This window comes from Pterocles gutturalis, unplaced genomic scaffold, assembly GCF_000699245.1.
Source record: "Pterocles gutturalis isolate BGI_N339 unplaced genomic scaffold, ASM69924v1 scaffold24733, whole genome shotgun sequence".
NCBI classification, from domain to species: Eukaryota; Metazoa; Chordata; class Aves; order Pterocliformes; family Pteroclidae; genus Pterocles; species Pterocles gutturalis.
Window position 1 is genome coordinate 63,450 of NW_010123747.1, and position 25,537 is coordinate 88,986.

At 34.9% G+C, this 25,537-nt stretch overlaps 1 protein-coding gene across 2 annotated transcripts; it reads right to left on the bottom strand.

Annotated features, from left to right (window-relative positions):
• Positions 1-1,465: 1,465 nt before the first annotated feature.
• MRPS9 (mitochondrial ribosomal protein S9) lies at positions 1,466-20,762 on the bottom strand. 2 transcript variants are annotated; one of them, XM_010078038.1, is made up of 9 exons: positions 20,704-20,762; positions 20,577-20,607; positions 18,212-18,291; positions 11,964-12,046; positions 9,221-9,296; positions 6,290-6,458; positions 4,112-4,220; positions 3,072-3,241; positions 1,466-1,668 (listed from the first exon to the last, which is right to left on the bottom strand). In XM_010078038.1, exons 1-9 carry the CDS (start codon positions 20,710-20,712, stop codon positions 1,577-1,579), a joined length of 819 nt encoding a protein of 272 aa, XP_010076340.1. In that variant the 5' UTR covers positions 20,713-20,762; the 3' UTR covers positions 1,466-1,576. The 2 variants fall into 2 exon arrangements, with proteins under 2 accessions (XP_010076340.1, XP_010076341.1); XM_010078039.1 differs by lacking the exons at positions 18,212-18,291; positions 20,577-20,607 and having other exon boundaries at positions 1,468-1,668.
• Between the last annotated feature and the right edge of the window lie 4,775 nt (positions 20,763-25,537).

Below are 25,537 nucleotides of genomic sequence, written 5' to 3' on the forward strand. Positions count from 1 at the left end.
AAAGAGTTAGGTGAACTGTCTCAGCTGTTGAATTGAACTTAAGTCACACATTTAGATTGAGACAAATTACCTTAGCAATGAGAAATCTTGCCCAAGTTTACAGAGTATTCTCATGAAACATGAGTTAAAAAGAAGCACAGAGTGGCTTTGGGGAATAAGGAATCAGAAACACATCAGTCAAGGATGCATATCCAGTTTCTGACCTTCTCTGTTTTACTCAGTTCAAGAGGTCTGTTTACTTGCTGCCCCCTCTTGAATGGTGCTCAGGAAAATAATGACCCATACAGATCACTCATAGTTGTTTATCACCTGTGATGACCTGCTAGCACCTTTTGTTACCTCTGAGGTGTAATATTTTTGGTATAATCTACAGCAAGTAAGAAGCAGGGCAGGTACTCTAGCAGTTACAAGATTTTGCTGGGGAAGAAGAATTCCAAGTACTGGAATCTTCTAAATTAAAAGAAAGTTGGAAGGTGTGCTGTTACTAGAACTACCAAGTTGAAATATTTTTTCCTGCTTTCTCCTAGTGTGATGAACCTTATGCTCTTTTTTGCTGTAGCTCAGTTCCTATGGGAAAGACGAAGGATATGCTCTTCCGTGGAAGCTCGGTGTATTTGACCTCTGTCCCAGGAAGGAAGTTGGCAACAAACCAAAACCTTGCACTTTTGGGTGAGTGCTGTAACCACTGATCTATTTTGGAAGGCTACAATTATAGACAAGAGGTAGGCAGCACTGTCATCACCTCCTGCTTCTGATTTTAAAAGAGAAAAGTTATGACTGTATGTGGCAGAGTCCAATGCTATCTTTGTGCATTAGCCATATTCGGAACACACCTCCTTCATCAGGCCCCTTGAGACTTAAGGGGTGGAAAAGAACATTCTAGAAGATTAACTTCAGCCCAATCCCTCCAGTTCTTTCTGCATTTGGGGGAAGAAGAGAAAAACTGACACCTCCAGAGGGTGATTCAGAGCACCTAAATTTAGGTACTTGCTCTGAATCACTCTCTACTTAACCTAGGGAGGCATCCTGGAGACAACAGATTACATAGGCAAGGGTTATCCTCCCTGACTGTTCTTCTCTCAACATCCCCTCAATTGTCAGTACCATTCTCACTAGTTTCTCAACTCCACCATAGCTCTGGTGGGAAGTTGTCACTTACCCTCAGATACCTGTGAGGCAAAAAGGGAGGCATGTCAAAGTTGTCCAAATACCTGTTTAGGAGCTGCCCAATTCCAGAATTTAGACAGTCAAGTCACTAAAAAATAGACTGATAATAACTTTAAAAGTTATAATCCACCAACAGTTTCCTAAATCATTATTGACTTCAGTGGAGGTAAGATGCAAATTTGGCATCAAGCTACTGTTTTAGATTTAGCATTTTGGCAAATCACGCCACAATTTTCCTCAATTTTAAATTAATTTAAAGAAAGTTGTCTGTTGCTTTTTAAACACAGAAAACAGTAGTTAAAATGGAAAAAGTCTTTATTACTAAATAAATTTATACAATAGTTTTACACCATAATTCAGTATGTTTTGAAACTCTGGTAGCATTCTGTCGTTCTTTAAATACTGAGACTTATCGCTTTTTCCAGGTGAATTTCCGTCTAGCTCCCTCTTGACCAGGCTTTTTCCGTTCCTTCACACGTGGGTCAACTGTTAGTAGACCAGCTACAAAACACAGAAAAGCACCTCTTTGTTTACTGTTATTAGGTAATATTGCAGATACACTACATGTGAGGGATTCAAGGCAGCCAATAACTTTGCATACAAATTGTAACATCGAGAAGGGTAACAGTTCAGTACAAAACACACTGAAAGGAATTTCATCAGTTCCTCTAACATTTTAACTTTTCTTATCAACTGAACTTTCCTCACATTTTACTTTACAAACAACTAAAAAAAAAATAAATCACACATTGAGTTATATATCCATATTGCTTAAGCCTTTAGAGCAGTGGTCTCCAAACTTTTTTTAATTCTGGACTCCTACCAGTCAAATATTTTTGAGCAAGCACCCCCAGCATATGCGCATTTATTCATTTACAAAATTATATGCACTACTGAAATACTAAGATTTTCTTCCTGCACCCCAATGGATCATCTTGCACAATACCAGCATGCATACACCCTGCTTTGGAGACCACTGCTTTAAAGTACACTTAGTGTTTCCAAAGTATATTTGTCGATGTTCAAAACCTGTTCAGGATTATGCTGATATCATTACAGATACTCATCTCATTACAATGTCAGTTTACTGGGGTATTCCTAGCTAGTCATATTTGTCAGTACTGAAAGCTATAATCAAAGAAACTTTTTGCAAAGATATTATCATGAAGATACCTTTACTTCCACAGATAGCAAGAGAGTGAAAAAACCATAGCTACTGTGCCAGTAATGCACGTAGGTATTCTCCCTACTAGTCCAGAAAGAACATAGTTAAAAGCTCACTGTTGGTAGTTCTGTATTTGCTGAAACAGTATGGCATCTAATCACTGAGAAGCATCAAATACCGCAGTTATCCAAATAAGTTCTATCTTATCCTAGGTAACTTGTAAACTCTAAAGCAAGAGCGGAAAGAAGCTACTTCAGTCTGGCTAGCTGCACGTAATGTATTTATGCTCGCTACTATACCTTCAAAGCTAACCCTCTAGTGTTTCAGTTTGAAAATAAAACTTTTTAAAAATGAACAAGATGAGACCAACCAAGTAAAACAAAATACAGTCTCAGTACCTTACAGCTCACTAATGCCTGATGCAGATTTATTTGCTAGTGAATACGCATTCACGTTTTGTGATTTTATGTCAAGGCAATATCAGGTGGTTAACAGACCTAAGAGAGGTCATGAACAGATGGAAAAATGCTCAAGAAGTCATACAAAATGTACACAAAGGATGCTAGGAAACAAGTGAAAACAATCTATAAATAAATGCAGATGCTTTTCATACAATATACAAGGTCTCACTGGGATTATTTACTCAAATTTGCACTATCTAATCCTTAATGATCCTTGTATTAATTCCGTTAATTAACAGAAACACATTAAGAAACACTGAAATAATTTCAATTCCTACCTTGCCTCATGAATTCCACCTCCTTTTCTGTCACAAAACTCCTTAAGGCTTTTGCAGAGGCTAAACGTATTGCTCCAGCCTGTGCAGATCTTCCTCCACCAGACACTGTGCAAACCATATCATGTTTTCCAATTCTGTCAAGAAACTGGAAAGGGAACAACAACTGTTCTCTAAAAAAAAAAAAAAATAATCATAAAAATTAAATATATACATGTATATAAAGTTACATGCCATGTACATTTCTTATCACAGCATATACAAAAACATAGTTAACTTTCAGGCAGAGATCCAGAAAGGCATATCTCTGGTTTTCCACTGATATCAACTAAATAAATGGGAAATTAGCAGCTAGGAGCATATTCAAAGTGTCAATGGAAAGTTTTTTAAGTTCAGTTTTACAATTACTTTTGTTCCAATAATTATCTATAGATGTCAATATCCATCAGCTCTGAATATTCAAACTGAGCAATCTCTCATTCTATTCTTGAGCTCAGAAACCATAACATAAAATAAAAATCACATAAGGGACAGCAACCTTCTTATGTCAGCCTTATAAGAAGTCTTGTCTATATCAGATTGTGCACGTCCTCCAAAATCTGAAGCTTTACATGAAGCGTCTCATCATTTACTTCCACCATGTTACCATATGCCAGAGTAACTACACATGCACACAATTTGCAAATCTCTCAGTAAACAATTAAAGACACTGCTTATTATTTATTTTAAAAATAAACTGCAAATCCTTTCTAAGGGGAGCAAAATTTGAATATCCAAATACTCTGTGCTCTTGGTTTTTGCATTCCTTCAGAAAGGGAGAGACAAGAAATACAGAGCAAGGCTTACCTACCAGTTCTTATACTACTGACTCCTGAAAAACAGAAGGAAAAGCAAGACCAATTTTCATAAAACAGGTAGTTACACAGAAACAAGAACATGGCGTCAACTCAGTGGAACACAGCACCAAAATATAATTGCATGGCATGACTTTTGGTGGAATAATTTAAGTACAGTAAGAATACAGCATGTCATAGTGCTCTCACCTGTCCTGCAGCACCGGGAAGTAATGTAAAACATCAATTCCATTCACTGTAATTTTTCCAGTCCCATTGTCATAGACTACTACAGTAGCTCTTGCTGTTTTTCTTGTACCTTAAAGGAATTAAAACCAATGTGTTACGAGGCTTCAATATTCTACAGAACTTCAAGTGCCTAAGGAGTTAAGCAAATCTCAACACTTCCATACAGTACCAGCTCTTGGAGGCTGAAGTAGCCAAAAAAAATTGAGAAGGAAATAAATAAACAACAAACAACTAGCTTTCAATATATTTTGATCAATGTCTACTAAGGGAGGAGAATTGTGTGTTGGGAGGAGGTAGAGGTAACACTCTACCTCCCATAAGTTCAGTAGATCAGGATACTTTCTTGACCTTGTGATTTCACAGTATATGAAAATAAACAGTTTGTTAAACACCTACATTTACCACAAGTAATATATAATAATATTAAAGTACTTTATAAAATCATACAAAGGTACAGGAGTTTAAGAATATTCACATGTAAAAGGTTAACACTTTAATTATACTATATACGCAATGCCTATCCAACATCTTTCTCAGAAATGACAGCTAGTTCTAAGTGCATTAGTCTCAAGTTAAAACATGACAAAATCTCTGTGCTAAAGCCCAGGACCAATCTTCTGTAACACAAAGGAAGCAATCATTCTGATAAAGGAATTACGAAACAAATTAAACATTCTTCTTAATTTAGGGGGGTGATAGGACACAAATTGACACACTGTTCTTGAACTCACAAAATCTGATGGCTTTTCTTAAATAACATGGGTTGTAAGTTTATCAAACTTCAATAACTACTGCTCGAAGACACTATTGAAAACCAGTGTGGATTAAAACTCAGTTTGGCGCTCTCACATCTTGTCATCACATCATCTTGAAGACAACCCAGCTAGAACACAGCTCTCTAGCTATTCTGCCCCCCAAATTCTGTGACGTTTGTTCTTATTATCATCTACCACCTGCTGCTTAAGAATACGTCTTCTCTAAGATTCCTCTTAAATGTACAGCATGAAGTGTGTGCACATACATATGCTTTGCCCAGAAAGTCAGACTTTCCCATCCAAGTTGCTGTGACATCATTTTTTCTAGGCAATCACCTGCATCATATATCATATCATTCTTCCATGATGAGTCCCTCCACTGAAAACATAGAATCTTAGAATGGATTAGGAATTGTAAAGGGTTAGGGTTGGAAAGGACCTTAAAGATAGAGTTCCAACCCCCCTGCCATGGGTAGGGACAACTCCCACTAGACCAGGTTGCTGAAAGCCTCATCCAGACTGGCCTTGAACACCTCCAGGGACGGGGCATCCACAGCTTCTCTGGCAACCTGTTCCAGTGCCTCACCACCCTCACAGTGAAAAATTTCTTCCTAATATCTAATCTAAATCTGCCCTCTTTCAGCTTATAACCATTACCCCTTGTCCTGTCACTACAGGTGTCACATCAGCATCCTGTTTTTAGAAGATATAGAGACCTTCACAGCTTTTCTCTAACATCTCCTCTGTCTCTGTACCAATGATTTGATTCCTATCTCTGTTCCATAAGGCTAGCTGTGGTTTATCCACTTGCTTGAAACATTTAGGAATTCCCTCTTTGCATTTTCCTAGGTTGTTTGTAAATATCCAAATGCCTTGCTATTTATTCCCTGTATCTTCAAAATTCTCCTTCGCTGGACTGCCTACAAAAGTCATGACAAAGGTTACTCAGTGGTCTAAGCATAACACTTTTATACTAAGCAGCAACACTGTTACATCCATGGAATTCTCCATACATGTTTATGCTCCCCCAGGCTCCTACCCTTTATGTCCAACAGTCAACTCTTGGCAGCAACTAAAGCCTTCTGTATCCTACAACATTTACCACAACAGGGTCCTCTCTATAGAATTACTACCACATAGAAAAATACAGACAAAAAATAGAGTTGATAGACTCTGTGCCAAAAACTTGCACTTTGTTACCAGGCCATGTCATAACTTAGTAGGCCATAACATAATGAATTATACATGCAATTATGTATGCAATATACACATAAGCATATAAAATAAACTAGTGGCACATTCAGCCATGTTGTACATACTATAAAGGAAGTCGTGTGAAGAGGAAAGAATTCTACATCACTACCAAACAACTCAAAATTATTACCTTCACCGGTGCTGAAGGCCACACCTTGCTCATCATACTTCAAAGGCTCAATAACTACCTTTTGTAACTGCACAGGAACTTCTCTGCAAAACTTTTGTATATATTTCTCCTCGATGTCACCACACGGCAACGCCATCAGTTTTTGTAAGAGTTGAATAAATCTTGAATACTGTTGACAACAAGACTTCATTAAGGGATGCAAGTGTAATTGCATTTGCTAAAACTTTCTATTTTTATACAATTGATCTTTCCTACTTCACTTTTATTGATGATTTCTGACAAGATGACACTTTTGCACCTACATGCTGATTTAAGAACAGCATGCAGATGTATCATTTTCTGTGTGACTAAAGATACCTAGTTCTTCCTTCAGGCAACAATGAAACTTTAATTCAAAGCATAACCAACCCCTTTGTAACACAGGATTATTGTATGAGAATGAAGTTCATCTCACTTCTAAAAAGAAAACATGGGGGGGAGAGTCTTCATTCTTTTATTATTGTTTTATTAAAATGGCAAAAGGAAAAGATTTTCACCTTATTTTCAGTAAGTCAGCATGTTCATTGACTTGGAAATAATTTTATTTCACTAAACTGAACCTCTTAAATGATTATATTTCATAATATATACAGGAAATACCTATCTATCCATCTTTGGCTGTTCTAGCTGAGTTATTTTAATGTTTATGATTTCCTTTAAAACTGAACAATCAAGCTATTTAAAAATTCAAGAGATACTTGACTTAAAGGGCAAGCTCTTGAAATAAATTATCCTTTGCTACTGTGTGGTTCTCCTTCCCCCTTATATCCCCCTCCAAAGTTCTTCAACATGTGATTAAAGAGTAAACACCAGTGTGTTAACCCATTTATGCTAATATCTGGGATGTCCTGTTATGAAGTGTTACTGACAGGAGCACTAGACAGCTGTCACTGGATATAAAGGTATGCTATAATCTAAAATTGATTTTTCTTATAGATATCATAACCTTATTTTTGAAGCTTTCTTTGCTTATGAGCTGTTACTGAAAGTATTTTTTCTTCTCTCTTTTACCAGAGCCGTTCTGCACAAAATTAGTATTTTTCTTGTAACCTAGCAATAGCCCCTGGTACTCTGACATCACTTAAAAAGCTATTTCTGTCTAACGATATAATACAGATGTGTGGTAAAGCTTTGAAGAGCAGAAATATAAAAATACAAAAAACAGTAAAAAATTAAAGAGGCTATAGATAAGAAAGTTTCCAACAGTTCTGACTTGCAGAGTGCAAAGGAAAAAAAATACCAATAGCTCTGATTTTGTTTAATAATGCAAACACCACAGGAAATTTTGTTGCAATGGCAAAATATAAGAATTTGATCAGGTTAGACTGGTAGCTCATACCCAGACATTTCAAATATTCTAAAATAAAATTTGATCCTATGGGCTGAGGCTTTCTCATTTTACATGCAAGAGGGCAGTATGCAAAAGGTTTTGGGGTTTTGTTTTCTTTTTTGAGGTTTTTTTTGGTGTGTTGTTTTAGTGTGGGTTTTTTGTTTAGTTGGTTGGGTTTTTTTAGTTTACTGCAGTCTACTTTTACAGATGTAGAGTGTACAAAACCATACATTAAAAAACACCAAACTGTTTGGTTGTGCAACTAGACCAGTTCCTGGCACTGTAAGAGGAAAAACAGCCATTCCAAATGCAGGAGCTACTGAAACCACTGAAGTCATAACTGCTTCCACTGCAAGCAAGATAGAGGAAGTCTCCTGGGTATACCAGGACGGAGAAATTACAACAGCAATTTCTAACTTATGCTTATGGATCACAGGCTGCTCAAGACCTTTTCACATCACCCATAGGCAAGGAAGCCATCATATGTTACTGTTCTGGATGACAAGTGAGTAAAGGGCATGTTTACTGCTGTTATGCTATTTTTGCCATGATGCTGTCCACAGGACAGAAGAGATTGGAGAATACAGTTTTTATGAGAAAATACTTTGGATGTTCAGACAAATAGTGTTATATTGTCTGGTACTATCATATTTAAGCTTAAATTTCCAACAGAAAACTGAAGCTGGCCACATAGACTGAACCTGCTGTTAGAAAATCTAATGCTATTCAAGGGACTGTAGGAAAAAAGTTCTGAGTAAGAAAAACTGTACGATTATTAGGATGAATAGTTTTATTCCCAGAGACATGTGTAAAGAAGGACTCCAAATCTAGACAGTGATACAGTTTGCAGATACCGGGGAAGCTGCAAAACCCTCCTGTCTCCCACCATATTCATATAAAGGAGAATACAACAAGAGATATCTGTATGGGACCACAGATCTATGTAGTTTTCTGTCTTGTTTCTGATATTTGATTCTGTATCCAATCACTAAGAAAAAGGACTACTTCTTTCTGTTCAGCCTTCTCTGGAATTCTTCTAGCATTATCATGTCCTTAATTAAATTAAATTAATTAAATAATCAGAAACTCTGTGCAGGTTTACCATTACACCAATCCATCATGTTTCCAACCTTGAACACTTACCCCTTCTCTACAATAAGCAACACAGGTTCTAGCCCTGTCCATTCTCTCATCTGTAACTAGAATAAATGACTATTTGTTTCTATACTCCATTCTGGACCACGTTAATTAGATGACAAGGAACAAGTGCCCTAGGCCACACAATGTTACCAGGAGAAAAACTAAACTCTGTTAGTAACAATGGAAAACCTGTAATAGTTTTGTACTGTGCTGTGCTAGATAAATAAAGTGGCACAGGTCACTTTTCAAGACAACATCAATGTGACAGTGCTCTGAACATATACAGACTTTATGAAAAGGAAGAAAATTCTTTTGAAGAGCACCTGCTTCTACATAGTACCTTTTCAGTATCCAAAAAATATGGACTCTGGGTGCATTTTAAGATGCAAGTCTCTGTAAGATTAGAAAGATTAATTACTTACATCATCATCTGACAGTTTTTCTAACAACATTTCTTCCAATTCAATCTTAGTCAGCCATCTGCTCCCAGCCAGGTTTCTGTTTAAAATATCACATATATTCTCCCTTTAATTAACCATGCAATTAGAGTTACATCACAAAGGACCACACATAGTCAGTCTTCGTTCAGAAATACATTTTCCATTATAAATGAATACAGATCACATTCCTGCAGTAAGCATGAGACGGTCTACATTGATTTTAAAATATTTTTTGAAAGGGACGGTAACTTCACTTATTGAATTAATCACACGAAAATTATGAGTATCAGTTATGCGTTATTCATACTATTGAAGTCCCAGATTGAGCTAGAGTAATATTGTAATAGTAAGCAATCTTCCTCAAAACGTAGGTCTTAGTTTTAAAAGTCTGTTGCTAGGAAAAGTTTGGTTTACAAGCAGTAAAGACCAAAATCAAAGGCAGAATGTTAAAATCAAGTACTAAAGCAACAGAATTTTGTCTCTGGTCCTTACTTTTCTGATCAACAAAAAAAAGTGCACTAGCAGTAAGCATGGTCAAAGTACTAATGTAGCAATGACACACTATTTTATCTATTGTCTAATCTCAATCTGCTCAGCACAGAAACTGCACTGATGATATCAAAAGCAGAAATTTCTAAGACAACAGCCTCATATGGAGATGCTAACACAAATAAAAAACAATGCTTGAAATAAATCTCTATGAAATACATCCGATACTAAGTAACCAATAAAACAGAATGCCACCATAAATCTACACGCCAACACTATCAGGTAAATTTAAGGCAAAGCTATGACTAGTTTCTTAACTCTTTAGGTTTTCTAGAAACAATCATTGAACATTTTCAGCAGCATTAAGCAAGCTGTGATTCAGAAAAGCCCTCTTTCTGAAGATGATTTTAAGTAGCACTTCTTAAATATGTATTTTAATGCTTTTCTGAGTCAGGGCATGAGAAACACTTATTTAGAAACAATGCCAGTTTTAACAGCAATTTTTAAAAGTTTCCAATTCTGACAGACTCAAGTATATACTTACATTTACATATTGCTACTTCCAGTGAAGTCAATTAAATTTTTCACATGTGAAAAGCTGTAAACTTAAAGTAGTTTGAGATCAGGTCCTAACCCTACCATTAATATTACAGAATGCATCCACAATATATTATTTTCCGGAAAAAAAACAAACAGCCCTTCCCATCCACCCACCCTCTACCTACACTTCAGAGATAAATTATCCAGGCTAATCTCAGAGGAAGTACCAAATCCAGTGTGGAAAATAAGCCTCAGAAATCCTTTAAATTCTCTGAGCTTTTACAAACCTAACAGGGAAAAACCTTTCAACTCTTGACTAGCTTTAGATCATTTTTCACATCAGTAAATCCACTGGCTGAGCTTTGTAAGGAGTCCGGTTATTTTTCAGCAGCATACACCAAGAAACTAAATTAATTTGTTCTCTTGTCTGCTCAGAAGCTAACATGAATCTATGATAAAACATTCTGTGGGTCATAGGAGAGTATTTATATCATGAAGAAACATGAACTTCTGTTATTTAAGAAATTGAAATAATCTCAGCAAATTAATCCTCTCTCTTCCTAACATAAATAACAAATGGCTGAAATTAAGAAATTACAAACCAATATGATATGCAACGGGACCAGCACATAAATCTGTCTAGAAAACACACAGCAAGAACAAAGATAAAAACAACTTGGACAGTGAAAAAGTAACTACAGAAAAGCAGTAAATGCCAAAATGAGAATTTCTTAGCCGTATCCATTTCTTTTAAAGACTTGCTTAGTTTAGTATTCTAATATATCATACAATCCTTGCAAAAAATCTGAAAATAGAAAATCAATAATAAAGCCTAGGAGAAGCAAAGAGATCTAAAAGCATATACCCATTTCAAAGACAATCCTGACTCTGTGCATTAAGAAACTAACAACTGCAGCATCTCCCATAGCTGCTTCTGGTTGACATGTATCTCTTCTGTCCAGCGGGTAACTAACTGAAGAGCTTACTGTGCATAACAGATAAGTTAAAGGGGGAAAATAAGAGAAACTAAATTCAATTTGTAATAATCATGACATTTAAACAAATCCAACCAAATAAACTTTTCCAAAATGACTGTACTTTTTGATGATTTACCTGTTCAAAGCCATTAAAAGAAAAATAGTGAACTTAGGTATTTTGATATTCAAGTAATGGAAAATACTGAAGAACTGTAATTAATGGAAGACTACTAAAGAGCTCAGTTTCAGGCCTCAGGATTTTCACAAAAGATAAGCTACTTATCTGGTATTTTAATATGCCTTGTTTCCTTATAAAGAGTTTACCTCCTTTTTCCAAAACCTTTATTAAAGAAATAAGTAGAAAACTTCATATACAGAAACACAGAATCCTGGATATTCTCTACTTATTTTCAAATTTAGAATTGTTATATAGGAGAGAATATTGAAAAGAGCAGGGAGAGATTAAAGAGTAGGATAAATAGGTGGGGTTTCCCTATTTTAGCAGTGAGAAGTACGTACAAGGCACATATATACTACAGGTAAGACCTCTTAACCTGAAATTACCCTACAAATATTAGACAAGGAATAGGAATAAAGTCTGCAAATGTATTTTTGGAATAAAAGGCAGTTAGGCTGGGGAACTACAGGAAGTGTCAAAAGAACATACTGAAGCATTTTAAGAAAACTAGCATCAATATTCATTCTAATCAGAAGCTTACCTCTTTTCCTTCTGAGGAAGAAGGTCTTGAGCTGCCAGTTGGTCTTGATTTTTCTGAACATTTAGCAATTTTTCATATGTTTCCTAAAATGTATATGGAAAAAGTGTTTAAATGCATTTTTCCAGTTAACACTTAAATTTTGTTATTTAAAATATTTAAATACTAATTTTTTTAAAAAAGAAAAATTAAAATTCAGAAGAGGTCAGAAAACAAGCAGAGCTCTAACAATTAAAAAAAATACACAGCAAGTTATATCTAAGCCAACAAGCATTTAGATCGTATATAAAGTATTTTCATATGCAGTTCAAAGAAACAGCAGAATTCAAAATTAATTATTCTTCAGTGGTGTTTAACACCTTCTTACATATGCTTGTAAAAAAAAAAATTCTCAACTGTATACAGAAAAAGCAACTACATTTGTATAATGGATGTAAATCCAAAACATACTGCACAATAATTTCACCAATGCATCCACGTTTTAGTTTGACTTCCTCGAAATACCAAAAAGGTTTAAGATTGTAAATAGCTTCATTTAGTTAGATTTTTGTACATTTAAAGTATCAGCTTTATTTATGATTTGTATAAGTCAGAACTCTCTCTTACTCAGGTATGTCCATAGGGGGACACATAAATTTGCACGTTTACCCTAATCAGTTTCTCTTCTTTCAAATGTTACAGATATATTTATGCTGAATTTTCAGTATTTTTTAAACAGTTTTCTCAAAATTCTTAGCTGTTATTATTTTCAAACAATGCTGTGACAGTGATTTACCACTTCAGAAAAACAAAAGGAAAAATATTCCAAAAAATTCACATTGAAAACATTACAGAAGAAACACACTTTTAATAAAGTATTTTCTTTTTTTTTCAGCTCAGACACTTTCAGAGATTATTTGGTTCTACAGTGTAACATCTAACACACTGAATAACAATAGTGATTGAAATCACAAGTTACATAAGAGTATTTGGAGAAATAATTTGAAGTTATATTGAAACATACCATGATGGTTTTACTTGAAGTACTTACATGCCAAATAATTTACTTCCATTAGCAAGTGACAACAGAAAGCTTATAATCACTTTCATATACCTTTATTAATATGAGTTTTAGCAAACACTGGAGAGAAACTACAGTGTAAGCATTAGTGGGGAGTTTGCTTTTTTTTTCTTTGTATTACTTACAAAAAACAGTAAAAAGACATGTGAGACAGCTCTGTACTGTCAGAAATTAACGAAATACTAGTTCTTAACATAACACTGGGATTTGCAACAGGATTCAACGAAATTTCTGCAACATTTTACATAAAAAACCCCTAAAAACCCTTTCTTAATTATAAACACATACTGCTCAAGCCGATTTATCCAGTAATATAAAAATACACCTCTACATATACTAAAAATATTTGTACTTAAAGTATATGAACAGATTGCTACCTGAGCTGCACTCAAAGCATTTAAACAGGAACAATTTGCTGAAGGCTTTGATGAAGGTCATAGGTGACATTTTTAACAACACAGTGGAACAAAAGTATTTTGTTAATAACTCCACAGTGTAAAACCCTGAACTACAGAATTGTCCACTTTTCTTTGAGACAGTATAAAAGCTAATATATTACAGTAGTATGCCTCTCAGAAATCCTTTATTTTTGATAGAGATAACTATCAGATAGGAACAAGGAAAATTTTTCTACTTAAAAAAAATCCTATTTATCTTCAAACACAGGAAACATCACATAAAAGAGCACAACATATCATATTTTCAAATATTTCCAAACCTCACAAATATATCTGTAGATCTCTAGAATACAAGATATGGTAGTACTACTTTGGGCAAGATTCATGTTACGTCACTCTAATAATCTCCATGGCTCCATTCAGATCTGACTATTAAGCTGCAAAAATTATTGATTATACATTAAAAACACAGACACTGTTTGGTTTAGAGGTCCTGAGATGTGCCTGACACCAAGCAACTTTTCCACATCTGTAGTTAGATATGCAAAAGAATCAGTATGGAAGCTTCTGCTCTGGACTGTCCAGGGAAGGAAGGGGAAGGAGGGCTGTGGCTGCCCTCAGCTATCTGGGGAGAGCTCAGCTGGAACAGCTTAAGAGATTCCTGTGAGGTCCATGAGATTCTGCATTTGGAAAAAGTCAAACCAGGAATGAAGAAGACATTTTGCTGTTAGATGAGCAGAAGAGGTACTGAGTTACTAGGTCTTATTAACGTATAAGGAGGTTTTTCACTTTACTGCTGGCCTCTCAGCTTACCTCTTGCCTTCATGAGGCAGTGTCACCTTCCTACCTGGCAAAAGCAGTCTCTAGCCTGCCTCCTCACAAATACCCATCATCTTCACTACACTCTGGCATATACATTTATCTATGGAATGGTCAGCAAAAAATACATGAACTGGGAGCTCAACAAAAACATAATTACATCACAGTTCTTTAAAAAAGGGCAGGGAGAAGGAACCACAGCTGTTACCTTAGGACAGACTATAGTCAGAACTGCTTCTTAACAGCAACTGAAGTATTTGCAGGTAACATGACAAAAGTTAAAGGTAGACTTAAGGATTTTTTGTCATATTCAGAAACTACCAATATATACAGGCAAATAAAATGAGATACAAGTTTTAGCCTCAGAAATTAAACATTACAACTACAAAAAAAGCCTTAAAACAGCTGGATCAGTAAGATTTTCCTGAATACCCTCCCTAGGTATTCCCAAAAAACACCAACACTCTACACCATGTTTAAGTTCTAAGAATGTGCACTTCTAGGAATTAAAATGATCTCTTTAAACTGTTCTGGTTAAATTACAGTAATCATGTCCATTCATATGAAGAACCCTTTACATGGGAGATGCAGCCAAATGACATTAAAAAGTAGTATTTTAAAGTACTTCCAAGTGTAAGAGAAATGAAAAATATAAGTTCCTGCATATTTCTGGCAATGAAAATGGACTTGCATCTTTTATGAAATAAAATTTTGGTCTCAAGTATTAAAAAAATTAATGCATGTATTTAATCTCTGTATAGAGAAGTCAACAGACTAAAAGAACCACTCACATGTGAAGTGAACTAAGTGGATGAGCCTTTGAAAAATCAGGAATCACATGTAATGCCCAGCAATTTATCTGACAAATCTTCACTCCCCAAAGGCTTCTGAAGACACACTTGCTTTTTCAAAGCTGGCAGGTGAAGATTTTACTAATGACTTCAGGATTCAATAGTCCAATTCATGAATGTACACATCTGTGTGTCTTGTAAACTCAGCTATTACACAATCAAAATAGCCGATTTTACAAGATTGGTTACATACTGAAATGCTTCCATTTCTAACGGAGAGATAAAATTTCAGATCTCTACAAGGATGCTCTCTTTTAAAATATTAAAAAATTCTTATTTCACCCTGCATAAAAAAAAAAGGTAAGAAATTAGTAAATGGAACCCTAGAAGAAGAGATTTTTTTATGGAAAAAACCTTCAATTTTAACGTTTTGGTTAAAACATCCTGCAGAGTCCACATCATTTTACATCAGTTTGCATTTTTCTTTGCTTCTTATGGGGTTTTGACCTCAAGATATACTTTGGGGGATTTAGATTTCATTTTTTTAAGAGTTAAAATGTTCTATTCTTACACTATTTATCTCTGACCTACAACTCCTGATATTTCTAAAAAAGTACAAGAAGCACAATTACATGAAATTACAATTTTGCTAGACAGAATGGTACAACGAGACCATTTTGTCTTGTTCTGCACACTACAAAAATACAACATCAGTCTGATAAACTTTTAAGTTAAATAATGTCACATATAGTATCAAACATTTGTGAAATGGCGTTTCATGCAATAAACATTATTTTGCATATCAAAGAAAAAAATTGTTTTTGTACAGCTAAACTTTATTTAACAGGCAGAAAAAAGACAAGAATTGAAGTCATAACAACATATATATTGGTGGTTATAATACATGCAAACATAAACAGCATATTTGTAAGTGGACAATATTATTTATTAGCATTAACTAAACAAATAATGCTGTGACCACTTATATTACTAGCAATTAATAAAATCCATGTTCCCCATGAGTCTATGTAGTAATTAATGGCATACAATTTTAAGCTAAATATGATGTTTATCCAATTTATTAGACTTAATGTAGCAATTTAAAGGACATCCTCAAATGGGATTGATTACTTACACTAGACTGTATTAACATACAACCTTTTCTTTCCTAGCCAAATTAATTAGCTTTGAGACTTAAAAATACATTTTCTTAAATACACATTAGTCTAATAAGAGGTTAAAACAGTGTTGGGAATTTCATGCAGATTTCAGCTTTCATTTGGCTGACTAAAAAAACTCTGTTAAACTGCACTTAACAGATTTAGGTTTAAAGAAGCCTATTTAATGAAAATATTTAGAAACAGTCAAAGAACACTCAAATATCCTACACTAATGAAAAATGCATTTGTCAAACCGATTTTTTCGAAGGTGGTTGCCACGCTGCTAGAAACAAGATGCACACTATTCTTTAGAGATTTTCAAGGCAAGCTTGCATACTCTTAACTGCTAGGAAGAGCTAAAAATAAACTCGTGCTCCTTGTAAAATTTGTAATTTCTTCATTATGACGGAATGCAACAAAACATCTTGCCCTTGGGTTGCTCTGTTTCAGCCAAAACAAATGCAAATGGCTTGTCAGATGACAGCTGTTTGATAAGGCTCCTCTACAAGACCTGCATGCTTTACTTTTTTCCGTGAAACTTGGGATGAAAGGCAGAAGGCAGGAAGAGAATTAATGTAGCATACAGTCTAAAGGCAATGCTACAACCGTGATTAAGTAGAAAAGTTAAAAGGCACAGATTTTCCACAGCCTCGCTGCGTGCAACCCATCCGTGTAACAAGTTGACAGGCCTAGCGCGTCAGCTCCATCATCCTCTCCGACAGCTAAAACGCAGCATTGCATCCCTTTTCAGAGAAAATTTGCGTCTGCACCATGAAGCGTTGTACATTATTTCTTAGCACTGCAGGGGGCTCAAGTCCATATGGAACCTTCACAAATATTACCACAGATCAAACCAGCAGCGTTTCGAGGCAGATTTGACATACCTATTTAAATGAACAGCAGGGGTCCTCGGGCTGCCTCGGGCTGTGCAGGAGAAAACCTCTGTGGAAAGCCTATGCTGCAGCTCCATTACTCAGCAAAGACACACTCTACATTTATCATTCATTTCATTTCTGCCAGGGCAAGAAGCTCATTTGCCCAAGGTCAACAACAACAAAAAAAAGAGGGGGATGGTTTTTATTCTCCCAAAGAAATAAATGTACCTGACAAGTGAGGATTTTGTCCTTTGGGTACGCAGAACGCAAATAAATATCAGATAATTCTAATAAAAACACTTAGTAAAGCTGTACTATTTGGTAACAAACTTTTTTTTTTTTTGGAGAACAGGCTAACCACAGAACTAACTTTTTAAGACTATCTAATGAGGAAACAAAACTGTATTTCTGCATACATTATTATAACTGCATGTAAGAAACAGGCACGTCCTTCCATAAACTCTTCTAAAGAGGTAGATAATGTTTGTGCCATTGATGGTCATAGATATTAAAAGTCTGTTCATAATCCATTTTAAGACTCTGGGTCTAGCGATGTTCTATTAGATACAGCTTTTTTCATAAAGGTAAACAGATGCAGATCTTTTACTCCTGGAACAATACTAATCAGAAAAAGCCTTAAGTTTGCATGAATGGAACAGTCCTAGAAAAATCAATTAAGCAGTTTAAATGCAAATTTTCTTCACACTAAACGTCAGCACAAATAACATTTCCTATAGCTTTGCCCTTCAAGGGGGAAAAAAAACCTCTATTTTTTACTCTATAACAAATTTTTGTTGTACAAACTAGCCATTTTTTGTTGTATATGCATTCTCCACTACTAACCTTACGCCACTAACCAGATACAGACTACAAGAAAGCGTTCAGACTATTCAAACCCAGTCCATAGCCGAAACTGTAAAATAAAAAAAAATTAAAGCAAGAGCTATCCTGGAGTCTCTTCTCCTAAATGTGAATAATATAAAAAAAAATTAATATTGTGACATAAAAATACACATTGCATTTAGCTTCAGTGGTGATAGTATGGCCTACTGCGAAAACCTGAGTAAACTTAGGAGCTCCTGCTACACATCTAAAATAACATGCACTTGACTGGAAGCTAACATTATTACAGATTATAACATACTTACATGCATTAATGAATAATATGATTGCTTGCCAGTATAAAAAAGAAAGTGAAATGGTCGGCCATCTTCTCCCCACTGGATTTCTAATGAAAAGCAAGATTAGATGAGAAAGCAATATACACTCACTAAAAAAACCCCTTGTATTTAACTGCAGTTATAAACCTCTTTCATAATACTGATTGCCTTTTTAAATATCAGAGAACAAAGACATTTTACAGGTATTCAACCTGTCTGGAAATCTAATGATTTAGACTACCTTGTTAAAAACCAATCTCCATCAGCAATTGTAACAAAATATTTAATATTTCTAAATATCGTTTAACATGAGGGAATCCCTCATGTACATCTTAAATAAACTTTTGAAGACCGTATAGTTGGTATTACAGATAGAAATATCCATTTTAGAAGAGGAAGAAGTACAAATTAAGAGACAACTGAAATCTACATAATGATTGTGAAAGATGAAAGATTAACAGCTCTGGAAAACTCTGCTTAAAACACAGATCAAATTTTTCATTAGTATAATATGTCTAAACTAAACTAAGTACTCACACAATTGTCTTTAGCAGGTAACACAACTGTATTCAGAACTTGGGTGATTTTAGGACTTGTTCATGTTTATACATTTAGGATATTTAAATGCAAAGACCTGTACTATAGTTTACATAATTAGTTCATCAAGAAAACATTGTTCCATATCATTCAGCACACCCATTGTATTTAATTCACTAAAAAAAAAAAATTAATGACAAATAAACTTCAGCCTCAGAAAAAAAAACTTAAATATAACATGACAAAGATCTTTTCCAAATACAGAAAAGTGACAAAATTTAAAACGTGAGAGGTTTTTACAAATTGAGCTGTAGAGAAACTCACAACCATTTTATCCAGTGAAGTTCAAGTGATGCTATCTATAAGCTACAGACAAAGATAAGACTCCAAGAACCTGTCTGATAAGCACGATATGTATTGCATTGGAACATTAAGACAAAACATAGCAGAAGTTGAATGGAAAGATGCAAAACTCACTAGAACAGAAGGAATACAGGGGGCTTTTACCCACACATACTACTACTGGAATGTGTGAATTTCCATGTATGCAGCTGTGAAAGCATATTTTGTTGAAATTACTATTCAGGGAACAATCTAAAGGATAAATTTACGTTTTTGTACTTCAAAGTTATCAAAGTCATAATGCATAGACACAACAAAGCTGCCTTAAAGGAGACACTTATTGAAAGTGTTATTTTTAGATGTGAATACAAAGATATAAATTTATACTAATTAATTCTTACACTCCTCAGGACACAACTACCATTTCAAAGAATTCTTTAGTCCTGAAAGCATATAGAATAGTAGCTTAGTTCTGTCATAAAAAAGCCCTTGGACCTTAAAATTGCATAATGATTAACTACTTCTTACCCTTTCACTTTCCACATTTTACTTTACAATACTGTGAAGTTATCAAATAACGCATGATACCATTTGAAAGCTGAAATTCCAAAATTTCAGATAATTTAGACAGCTTTCTGAAAGACACACAAAGGTCCAAAAACATCAAGTATCAATTAATTCCAGGAAAAGGAAGGACAGAAAATGGTAAGATCTCACTGATAATCAGAACTGTCTATCTGGGAGTTGACAGCTCAGTGAACGCAGAATTTCATACCCATGCTACTAGTTCATACTAAACATCAGACAAAAGTGCAAAACAGGTTTTGACAACTCTTAAATATTCTATGTAAAATTAATTTGGCAATTTCAGTGTAGTTCTCACTGACCAACATACTGCCACATCACTGACAAATGGGACTTCATGTGGTGTCTCAGAAGCAAGACCAAAGACAGAATGGACAAAGAATTAGGACTTTCAGGTCAAAACTGAGGCATGATTGGGAGAGTTTCCACTCTCTCTATTGTCTCAACTGTCAATTTCAAAGCTGTAATTTCTAAGCTTTTAGAGCAATGAAGTTACCAGGAAAACTTTTGGTTCAAAATAGTATTAATGAATATTTTATGGCTGTGATAGACAGCTCTGACAAAAAGCTACTGAATTCAACAAAAGCTTTTCCCGTGACTTCAATGGATTCTGCACGTCATCCTACCTATTGTTTATTTTTAAACAATGAAAAACATTTATCTATAGTCAGTTAATAAGATGTCCAAAAAGACCACTGGTATTGCAGAATCTATCAGTATTTTTTTATCCTAAAAGACAGAATATCAGATCAGGCTCTTACTGCTCATGTCTTAGCTGCTATTAGGAACACCGGGAAAAATGTAAACCAGTGAAAATAAGGAATTCTACATATGCAAAAAAACATAATACCTAGAAATTATTTTTTTAAAAGTATTTACGAACACTTACTCCTTTGCTCTGGAAAAATTTCAGTAGGATGCTGTAAATAAATAAACAAATATCAGCAAAAGGAAAAATTACTTGAAATATCATGCTACAGTGATTCAGAAACACAACAACAACAAAACAACCCTACCTTCATCATGGGCCTGGCATTTTTGTCAAATAAGCCAGAAGGAAAGAGATAGGCAATAGCTCTCTGGAAACAAAAAAGAGAGATCATATATGTAATTTTTTCCATGAAAGCATCATCAAAACATTTCTTAGATATTTTCTTGTAGAGAAAAATAGTATAACTTTTGTACAGTAGGCAATCAAATCAGTAAGATAGTGCCACAAATGCGCTGTGCTGAAAAGAAAGGCAGATAATTTCCTCCAGAATCCTCAGAAAAAGTAAAACCTAATTCTGAAGGCTGTACTCTACTATATCAGAATGAGTGAACTTTCTTCTGCAAAGTTTAGTCTTTATGGTATGCATTTATGATAATATACCAGAACTACTCAAGTGCAACGACCACCTTTATACATAGTGATTCTCCCCTAGAATCTCAAGTGCTGTGACTTCTAGAGGAAATCACAACATTTAATTTACCTTTCTGAAAATATCAGTGTTCGTTAACAGTGCCTACTGACAGACCAAGCACGGAAATTTTATTTAAAGCAACTGGACAAAGCAAAGTTTCACACATTTAGGATGCCAGTTTCTACAAACTTTGTTTCAAGTCTAAAAGCAACTTTTGTTGTGGCAGTAGCAAATATTTCACATAGCATAAAGAAGCATTTCATTGATTACTGCATTTGGAAACAACTGAGAGTCACTATAGTCTTTGCTGAGCTTGAACTAATTGCTCAGAGAAGAAACTCTTAAATGCCATCTTTTTTCGCCCTAGATACCTAAGCGTTTGCTCAAACAATTTAGAAAAATGTAGGACATTCATTACACACTCACTGTTTGCCACTGTTTTCACAAAGTACAAGTTATATAATTTGCTTTTACTTAATCACCATCTACCGCTATTCATATGATGTATAAAGGTAGTCTTATTTGCCTCCAACAAAGAGTACGTATACCTGTATTGCAAATCATTCTGTCAAAATGTAAGGCAAAGCACCTTACAAGGTTAAGCCCAATGACATGCATTTCTGTTCAGCATCATCTTGTTCTCCCTCCTCAATGCAACTAAAACATAATTTAATAAAGCAAAAATACGCATTTATGAGAACTGTCTATTTCCATTTGTTTTTAAAAACAAATCTGAAATAGCTAGACTCAAGTGGAGCCAACTTCAGACAGTGGGTAGTAGAGCTTGAGATAGAAATCTTGTGCTTGTACAGTAACATGAACTGAATGAACCTCTCTGGCAGTGGTCTCATTTATATTTCCACTAGACAGTATGGAAAAGTAGAATTACAATAAAATCAGAGTTTAAAATCTTCTCTTAAGAAGAATGGCTCTTTGTTGGCTAGGCTACCTTAGGGCTATGACTTGCTGATAATTTTTTCCATGTACATGGAGTAGTTTGCCAGTGCTTCAATCGATTTAATATGCATGGAGTGTAAAAAGACCTAACCTATTACTTTCATTAATCCCCTACTGACATTCTGAACTGAAATTTTGAGAATTCTGAAGCAAACAAAAGGCTTAACTTGATTTTATGAAATGGTAATTTTGTTTCTCTTAGTGACTACTGTATTCCCATTTGTTAGTCAATGGACATTTTATGCATACACACAGTAGGTAAACACCTATTTATGAACAAATGGGGATTAATTATGATGACAATAGAGAAATCTGCTGTGAGCCAAATGATGTTAAACAAACACCTTATATAATATATTAAAAGAACTTATTACAGGATATTGAGACTGACTGTGTGTGTACTTAAGATATAGTCTCTATACAAGCATTTCCAGAATCTTAGTCAAAACAGTTACTGTAACTATGACACCTTAATAACTGCCAAATATAACAACTTAACATTTATAATGAAGAGAGAGCCTGCCATCTGAGACCTTCTACTTCTAGAAAGTTTATTTGGTATTTCTTGAGCATATACTCATGTCTTTCATGCTAAAGCATAAACAAACCCTGCATTAAGAAATCCTAACATCTAGCTCCAGCTCTCTACACAACAATGAGCTAAAGAATAATAATAGTTCACTTTACAAGTTCACTTTGTTGTTCCAAAAACTGAAAGAAATACAGTCTTCCTGCCTTCTCCCTTTTTATGGAAATGTAATCAAGGATGGGGTAATTTGTCATTACATCCAGTTAGAAACTACCCTGGGATGCAACAGACACCAGTTCAACTTTATTCAGAAGTTTCTACTTAATTTTAAAGAATTGTGTCCTCAGACTGTACTTTAGCAACTACATAGCAAGTCAGTCTGCCCCTCAGAAACTTTATTTATAGAAGCTGATTTTGTCTATGCCAATGTTTCAGTTTTGTAGAAAGGAGCATTTTGGAAAAACTGTAATTCTCAACACCCATGTGTTTTAGCAATAAAATCAGATGGTGGATCAACCTGAGGAATGACATCAGAATTAGTCTCTCCAAACTGCAGCTGGAGAACATAAATAAAAATGAAATATTTTCCTGAAATCTTTTGACAATGTCTTCAGATTTGGAACATAGACTTCCTTTCAGGAATCAAAGTCTTGAGTCAAAATTCTGTAGAGAATTAACAGCACATTCTGCATTTTCCTGAACATACGAAAAGCAGGTGAACGTGCCCAAGAAACCTTTTCTATTTAACTGCAGTCTTCCATTCCAGGAGTGGTTTTCAGCTTAAGGGTTACGGCCCATATCCTTCTTCTAGTGCTTAATCTGATTTGAACTCTAGATGAGAAAGGAAATGTTGTGCTGAATGACCAAGAACTTTCTTCAGGCAATCGTTTCAGCTACACAAGATTCATTCACCCCACTCCAGCCTCCACAGGTTCTAGGCTGCTATTTCACAGTTCTGTTAAATCACACCTTTGCCATTGTCTTTGGAAATAAAACAGAACTTTCTGAAACAGAAACATCCATAGTTATTTTTAGCAGAGACAAGAATAAAAATCCCAGTACCTAGTAACACAATGGTGTTTCCAAAAATAATTATATAAACTACTGGAAAAAGGTGGAATGAGTACAGCCTGCTTCTGCTGTGAGTTACTAAAAAAATTTTTAGCCATTTCCTTTCAGGATTTGAAAGTGTTTGTTTTTCAACTCTACTGTTGATCCATAAAGCAAAACCAAAAAAAAAACCTAGTTGTCACACCTTTAAAAATAGTAGATCACAATGAATACATGTTACTAACAAGATGGTTTACATCAGACATTTCTCAAACTGTGTTGGTAAACTTAATATTACTGTAACAAACTAAAAGGAATCCCGTTATATCATCACTTGTTGAAGGACTGAATGATTCAATATACTGCCCAGAGGACCGCAATGTCTTTCACTTGCAGCTGTAAGTTTGAATTCAAGCTAGCTGGAATAACATGAACAACCTTCCACCCCTATAAAAGAAAAAAATCACATCTGGCAGTCCTTCAAACATGCAAACCAACTCATTAAATAATCTGTCCAGCACTGCATGTGGCATGTTGTGCAAATTCAGGATACCTGCCACACCCTCATTTTCCCTCTTCATTGTGCATGTTGCACATGCTGACTTCTGATCCTCCTTTTCCAATCTATCTACAAGCCAAGAAGTTTTGTTCGCTTACTTTCTCAAACATCAGAGACTAACTCCGAATCAAACAAGTTCAGCTGGGTCAGTAAGGGTTACTTTTTTCTTAAAAAAATGTCTTGAGAAACTGATAAATTAAGAATTCAATACTTCAATTCAAATAGAGTTGACTGAGTCATACTGGGATGGGGCAAGGAGACTGACACAGTCCACTCCTTAAATAACCTGCCACAAGTAGGAGGCTTAACAGGGCAAATTTATCTTGACCAAGTGTCTTTCCACTTTTGTTGCATCTACAGCTCAAACACAAAACATTACCCTAATTTTCATTAGCCAAATCATGTGAAAAGATAGTTATCTAAGTAGCATGCAGTGAGGAAAGGTATTTTGTACAAAACAAGGACAAAAGAAGAAAAAAAAAAATTAAAAAAAATTAAAAACCTCCACCCTGGGGTTCCCTTGCAGCAGCATTCTTTTTGGCAGAGGGCTCAAGAATCCAGTTCATTCATTTTTAAATATATACGAGACTTCAATCATCAAAACACTGAGAAGTGACACTTTATGCCAAAATGTTTTAATGAAGTGCCTGAGCATCAGCTGTTTCAGCTGCTTCTACTCCTCAACTTCATCACACAAGAGCCACTTCCATTCTTAAACATTGCCTCTTGAATCACCTTATTTAGCCACTGTACTTTAGCATTGCTCAGACTGAGACGTTTTTCCTTCCAACCACACTAGCAGTATGCTTGAAAAGTTTTCAGCATCTGAAATTCAGAATATTTGGGGTAGAACCAGGAATGAATGAAACAAAAATGGGACAAGAAATGTTAAATAAAAAAGCTATTTCAGAGTTAAGAAGACAGAAAAGGTTAACAAAAAAAAAATAATCTGTGACATACCTAAGTTTACCCTGTAAAATAAAATCCTCCTCTGAGAACTAACTACAAAAATTTATTGAAACCATCCCAATCATTTGTCACTGTTTATCTAAAGCTGAATTCTAGCTTGAACAAAAAGAAATTTCAAATTCAGTGATAATTTGAACACCATCACTTGAAAAAAACCCACTAGCATTATAAGAAAAAAAACACCTTATTTTAATATTATATTATTATTACAATAATAATTTTCAAAACAGAGTTGTCTTGTCCAGAGCAAAAAAAAAACCCCAAAAACCTGTTGAAAGAAACAGTCATCACTTCTATCTTCAACTTTTCAAAACACTGAACAGTACTAAAAAGGGTAAAAAAAAAAAATACAGCAGTCATCACAGAATCACAGAATGTTAGAG